Source organism: Aplysia californica, unplaced genomic scaffold (assembly GCF_000002075.1).
Source record: "Aplysia californica isolate F4 #8 unplaced genomic scaffold, AplCal3.0 scaffold00196, whole genome shotgun sequence".
NCBI lineage: Eukaryota > Metazoa > Mollusca > Gastropoda > Aplysiida > Aplysiidae > Aplysia > Aplysia californica.
Window position 1 is genome coordinate 855,394 of NW_004797466.1, and position 6,795 is coordinate 862,188.

Consider the following 6,795-nt stretch of genomic DNA (forward strand, 5'->3'; position numbering starts at 1 on the left):
TCGTCCACACCGATAGAAGTATTCAGAAAGAGACAGAGAGAGAGAGAAGAGGGGAGGAGTTGATCTTGCAAGAACTTCCGGGCGGGTGAGAATAGCCACTTTCTACCGAAAAAGCGCCGGCTAAGGCACCGTAAGGTCTCTTATTTATTGTGTTTTGTTGAGGTGTCGCTTGTTACGGAAGTCTTTCCCCGTTCACATGGATCACATTCACAAACAAGGTTCTATCACCTGTCTATTCGTTTGCTATCGTGTGTTTTTCAGCATGGATGCCAAGACCAAACTGAAGATTTTATTGTTGTTAAAATTAAAAAGGACGAAATAAAAGGAAGAAAAGGAGGCACTGGATCCGCCCAATTTGGGTTGATAGACTATTAGGCCTAGATGTAGCGACTAGATCTAGATCTAGATTTAGATCTTGATTTTAGATCTAGCCTAGCTATCACCGTCTGCTAACCCAAATGCGTTCATCATCACAATTTTCCTTTGTGGATTGTTGATGGAAGTGAAAATTGAGAACACAGTTTAGAGAGTGGCATATGGCTGCGGTGCATCACTGACTGTTAGTGTTCCTAAACATAGCACTTTTCCTCGTGGTTATTGGATTTGTGAGGGAGCGGTCGGTCACAACACGAGAGCAGACTGGTGAATTTTTATGGCTGCTATAGATCTATATAACTCACCACACGCACGAACGACAACTAAATCTCTACCGCCTGAACACGAACAGTTGGTGGGAACACAGAAAGGGCCCAGAAAAGAAATAATTTTGTGTGTCCCACACATGATACCACATGAACGTGGATGTTTGGTGTGTACGAGCCATTTACTCTGAAATAAAGTATTGATCTTTCTGGTTTTTTATTTTCAGGAGGAGCACAATAATAATGGCGTCTACACAAGATATATTCACAGATTTCCAAGAATATCTCAACGCCGATCATGAGTTGCGTGAGGTAGGCAAAATCCTTAGTTAAAGTTAGTACCTCACCGTGCATCAGACTGTCTGTTGAGTCAGTACAAGAGATTTCTGCTCCAATTCTATTTTTGTAATGGGCTTCATTAATTATCTCATCATTCGCTATGCCGAGCAGTGAGGGGGGGTGCGGCGCGGCTAAAGTGCCGTCGGTATGCTAGGCCGCCCCATGCGGCTCGAGAACCGATCTTCAATTTTAGCTTAGATTCTATATCAATCCACATATCCATGTTAAAATAAAGGTCATAATATAATCATAATGTTGACTTCCGGGTCAAGCGTTTCCACTCCACCGTAAATCAGAAGTTTTGAAACACAATTTCGAAGTTTATGCGACTTTGTATTTTGTTTTATCGCGATGCTCAAATTATAGCCCAGACCCCAGTCTTACTACTTTTACACAACAAAATATATCATTATTTTGCACACTAAAGAAATGTATTTAGATATAGATCTATGTTTATTTAGATTCTGCTTTTTTAAGTTTTTGAACAATGAGAAAAAGACTTCATAGTAAATAATGTGAAAATACACTGGGGTTTTTTTTTTCACGACATATAGCAAATGACGTTGAAATACAAATTTTTTATTTGCATTTGTTTGCAAATATAGTCCATGTATTTATTTGCCATGTTCAGTTTCTCCCTTAACATATTCTGAATCTATTCTGAGTTCTGGAGACTAATTATTCCCCCAGACTTTATTTTTGGAGAGGATTCAGGTTCTTCAAAAAACTTGTATTTTTGGGTGATGGGGTGGATGGCAGGTCTGATAGCATATGTGTCACGACATGGTGAAATCAGGTGCTGGTCTATTTTTTGGGCATATGGAATTAGCGATAAAATGGGCGCCAAAGTTTCGTAGCTCCAATAGCTAAAGAGTCCTTGACAGCTGAACTATGAAATATTTTGTGCCATTTATCGTTTTTCAGTAAAATTCACTTGGAAATATGTTTTTGTATGAACGTAAAATGGGTTGAGCCAAAAAATAAAAATTTGAAAAAAATTACCTGACTCATTACTAACTGACGGAAAAATGCTTGTTTCTGCGATTTTGTTATTTTGATCAGGGCCTGATAGACTGATGTGAAGAAAGATATGTCCAGGGGCGGTTTGTTAACTGGACAAGACCGGCGGTGCTGGTCAGATTTTTTTCAGCTGGACTGTTGACAAGAGATTTATTGCTGATGATGATTTTCATTCAGTTTTAAGTAAATCCAAACAAACATGTATCAACATTCAAAAAGCACCTAGCCGATTTGAAGGCGCTCAAATAGAGAAGTGGGATTCACTGCTGTTTATTTGTCGCGACAGAGCCTCATTCCTTCACGTTTGTTATCGCGCCGGCTCGTGACTTTAAATCGTCTCCCCTCCCATCAAGCCATCACTTCGCGGAACTTCGTAGGGAGGGGAGAGAGAGAGAGACAGACAGAGAGAGAGAGAGAGAGAGAGACAGAACACACTTCGGGCTTTGGCCTAGCGATGACGTCAGTCCCATGGACAAATCCATCGACAGCCCTGAGAAGGAATAGAGGGCATCCCTTAAATTGCCAAATTGGCCTCTTTGTAGCTTACAAAATTAAGATTGAGACTGTCTTGAGCAGCACAGACACATGTATTATTTTATCATCAAAACATGTATTTATCATTCAGCCTTTCTCTAATTACTATCAGAACATTTATTGTTAGCATGGCACTACTCTTTTTTGTTTATTGACTTTCTAACCACCTATAGTTCCTGTTTGACATTTACTCATCGTTTTCTCCCCTCTAATAACTTACCTGGCCCATAAGAGTCTGGCCGGCGGAAGGAGGAATTGTCTAGTGAAGATATATAAGGAGAATTTTAACGAGGAGCGATAGGCACTCGGCTGTCAGAGTCTGGGCCAGGCCTACCCCCTCCCTTCCCTCCCCTTTTCCACCGTCACCCCAGCTAGACACCAAGTTCTATAATTAGCATTTGACACACATCCCCACTTTGTTACAACACAGTGTTCTGTTCTGAGAAGTGAGAAGTGCGTTGAAGAAAAAAAATTTGATGATATAATGATCGGAAACTGTTGTGTGCTAACTTTGTCCAGCTTTGTATTATACTATCTGATTGTAGACTTGATCTGCTTGGGACAGCGTCACTGGGACAGTATCAATTAACTTTTTGTCATCATACAGGACAGTTCTTATTACATATATTTAACGGGTCCAGTTCACGTCGATATTTTGTGTGGGGGTGTAGAAAGTACGAGTAAAGTACTGAAGGCCAGGACCAGCAGTTTATTGCCTCACACTTTCAGTTTGTTTTCTGGCCTAGTAGTGTTTCTTTCTCTGTGCCGATCAAGTCAGTGTCTATTAATCTCAGTAACTGCCATCATACGTTATTCATAATATTGTTTCTTGACACTTCCGCATATTTTAGCTCTTTCACAGTATATTACAATGTTTACAGTGGTGTGTGTGTGTGTGTGTGTGAGTGGGGGAGGGGGTGGGGATGGCGAAAGTATGGGTATAAAATAAGGGGAGAGAGAGAGAGAGAGAGAGAGAGAGAGAGAGAGAGAGAGAGGAGAGAGAGAAAATGTGTGTGTGTGTGTGTGTGTTGTGAAGGGAAGGAATAGTCGACGTGAATGACGGCCGGTCAGTTCTATAAACCACGAGCCGCTACTGGATATATCGCACTTGATTTGGAGTCTGCATAATTTGATAAGTAGGCATCAAGTCAGAGTAGTCCTACAGTGGATTCCTGCCCACACTGGGATACCGGGAAATGAAAGAGCTGATGCTCTAGCAAAGAAAGGAGCTAGCCTCCCTCAGCCTGATATTCCTACTGATTACATCACTTGCTGCCAAATGATCAAGTCAAACCTTAAGGAAGACTGGATTAATGATTCGGCCCCAGGTATGACAGGAAGGATGATGTATGGCCACATGAATAAACCACTGTTCAAAGATCCAATCAATGAGTTGAAGAGGGGAGATCAATCCATAATTTTCCCACTTAGAACACAACATGTGTCCCCCTCAACCAACATCTCAACCGAATTGGAGTAGAGCAGTCTGCTGCCTGCCCACTATGTGACTACCCCTCAGAGACAGTGGAACATCATTTGTTCTTCTGTAGAAAACTAACTGATTTAAGGGGATGTTTTCTTCCCAAGCTACCCCACACATCTAACTGCCTCTACTCCTCAAGACAACAATTAGAACAGACATGCAGCTTTTACAGAATGGCATCAGGCAGAAGAGTTAACGCTCAGATGCTACTGGATCGCTAACAACAACAACGAGGGCCTTATTTCCCCACAATGCCTCACATAATATGTCATGTCCTTGTGTCCTCAGGAGATTCGGGTCGTGACGCGGGACATGAACCAGCTGGTGCGGGAGATACAGACGGTGCTGCAGGTGATCCACCAGCCCGCACAGGGCACGTCTAGTGAGTGGCCTCATGGAGACCCTACCTAGGGCTAGCTAATATGGGGTAGCCATTATCGCGATCGGGTCGGGTCGGGTTGGGTCGTTTTCTGGTGGTTTCAGTGCACACTACAACCCCTCCCGCGATTGTACCCGACGAATTGGAAGTTAAAGTAGAGAAACCTTTAGCCTCAATGACTTCCAGGGCTCCTTTGTTGCAGTGCTGTGGCATCCTGGAATCCCATGAACATGAATTACATCGATAAGTTTCTATTATCAAAAATCGTTCATACCAAGATATTTCACTCGGCCAAATAAAAGTGTCCGCGGAAATCCGCTCATTGGTTCAGATGGCACTGCAGTCTTTGTTTCGAAGCTCTCTTTCGTTTTTCTAGAAGGAATTATAACACAGTTTGTTAGTTTCGCCTTTATTGTTTTTCACACAAGTAGGGTAACTCTGTTTACAAAGTCTGCACTTTTTCGAAGAGGGCGTCACCAGACTTGTCAACATGGACATGTGACTCAGCCTTGTTATGATTGGCTGCAAACCACACGATAGCGCGACTCGCAGGCCTGAAAACAAACGTGTTTGTTTTTGTAGGGCACCGAACGAGTTGATAGGTTTGTGTCACGATGGCCGCTTTGCGCCCTCAATTATGCTAGTCCCGACTATATCAAATCGACCCGACCCGACCCGATCGTGCTAGTGGGCACCCCGTATTAGAACTCTGTCTCAGTCACTCTCTCACTGTGATATTCTATCATATTCATGGTAAGCTGCCTTCCGAAGTGGGATACTGTATCATGTTGACAGTATGCTGCCTAACTTGGGGAATGTGATACTCTATCATATCCATGGTATGCTGCCTTCAGAGCCATCAGTCTCAGCAATTGTAGAAAGGGAAGGCATGCTATTTTTAAAAATCTGTTTATTTTAGAAGTTACGTCTCTTGATCAATTAATGTAGCTTTTGGGGGGGTGAGGTGAGATACAACGGGGGGGGGAGTTATGTTGATCTGGCACAGCATTTTGCGCTGGCTTCCCCTGGACCTATTCGAAATTTGAAGCGTAAATCTCTGACAAGGGGGCTCTCGTGATCGAGAAGTTAAGGTGTTCGCCTCTCATTCGATAGGTCTCGGGTTTGAACCTAGACAGCGAGTTAAATAAAATGTTTTTCTCTAAAAGTTTTCCTTTCTACTCCTTTCCTACTCTCTAACTGTGTACCGTCGGCTGCTTTCGTGTCCACTATCTGCCGCCCCCTCCCCTTTGCCCCCTCCTCAGGGCTCCTGAGTCTGTCTGCAGCCTTTCTACTGCTACTTCTTGACTTCTTCTTTCTGTTGTCTTTCAGTTGCATCCCTGATCTTATGGTAAGAAAGATCTAACACCTAGCCTTCTCTGTAAAGGGTTAAAAATCTCGGAAGTAACGAGAAAAAAGAAAAAAAACGTGCCTTTGAGGTTGCTGTATGTATTTCCTTGACCAGTGGCTCAATTAATTTTGAATTTATTTTTGTTCATATTTCTAATAGTCATACAACCAAAAATATGACTTCTATTGACTGTCATTTTTCATTTAAGTAAAACACAAAATAGAAATGATAAATTGTAAAAATTGTATGTGTCTACTTTAAACAGTTATCTGACAATGAAGGTTCTAAAACATACTTGAAATGCCTGATGTTGTTAAAAATTTGATGATGGCTTTTGTGTGTGTCTAGTGGCAGAGCTATGCAAGACGGCGGAAGACATGTTTGGGAAGGGGAAAGAACTCTACCGGCAGCTGGCGGAGAAAATTCCCGAGAACCAATATTACAGGTGAGCACTTTGCTCTTGTAGCTCAATCTTCGCTGTTTGTCTCTCTGTATACAAGACCTAGTTCTCTGGTGTGGTTTGCTTCTTCTTTCCTATCAAACATACATCTATCGTCCTTATCTCTCCTCCTTCTTTTTTATGTTTGTTACTCTTTTGTAACACCTCTAGTCTTCGGCACTTGTATGACCTTATTGTGTTGCAAGTGCCGTAAAACACTAACTAAAACTAGTACAGTGGTGTATACTAGACACAGTAGTGTAGCACAATCTTTGCTGTTTGTCTCTCTGTTTGCTTCTTCTTTCTTATCAAATAACATCTATCATCTTCATTTCCCCTCCTTCTTTTTTGTGTTTGTTACTCTCTTCTAAAACCTCTAATCTTCGGCACTTATATGACCTTATTGTGTTGCAACGTCAGACAGCCAAGAACATCATCAAATGCAACACCAGGGAACAGTGGCTGAATGGATGGGCAACGGGCAAAACTGGAAGAACTGTATTTGCACACATGACAGCCCCCAACTCTAAAGATGCAATAAATTCCCTAAGTAGAAGAGAACAAGTCACGATCTTTCGCCTGCGAACACAACACATACCACTAAATTCCTAC

The 6,795-nt window shown here is 42.1% G+C and overlaps 1 protein-coding gene across 1 annotated transcript in view; it reads left to right on the plus strand.

The window, feature by feature from the left end:
- The window catches only part of LOC101846353 (translin), a 15,394-nt gene that overhangs the window by 1,675 nt on the left and 6,924 nt on the right, over positions 1-6,795 (plus strand). The window contains exons 2-4 of the mRNA XM_005098907.2: positions 869-953; positions 4,306-4,399; positions 6,093-6,189. Coding sequence (XP_005098964.1) covers positions 885-953; positions 4,306-4,399; positions 6,093-6,189 — 260 coding nt within the window. The 5' untranslated portion in view covers positions 869-884. The remainder of the gene's footprint in view (positions 1-868; positions 954-4,305; positions 4,400-6,092; positions 6,190-6,795) is intronic.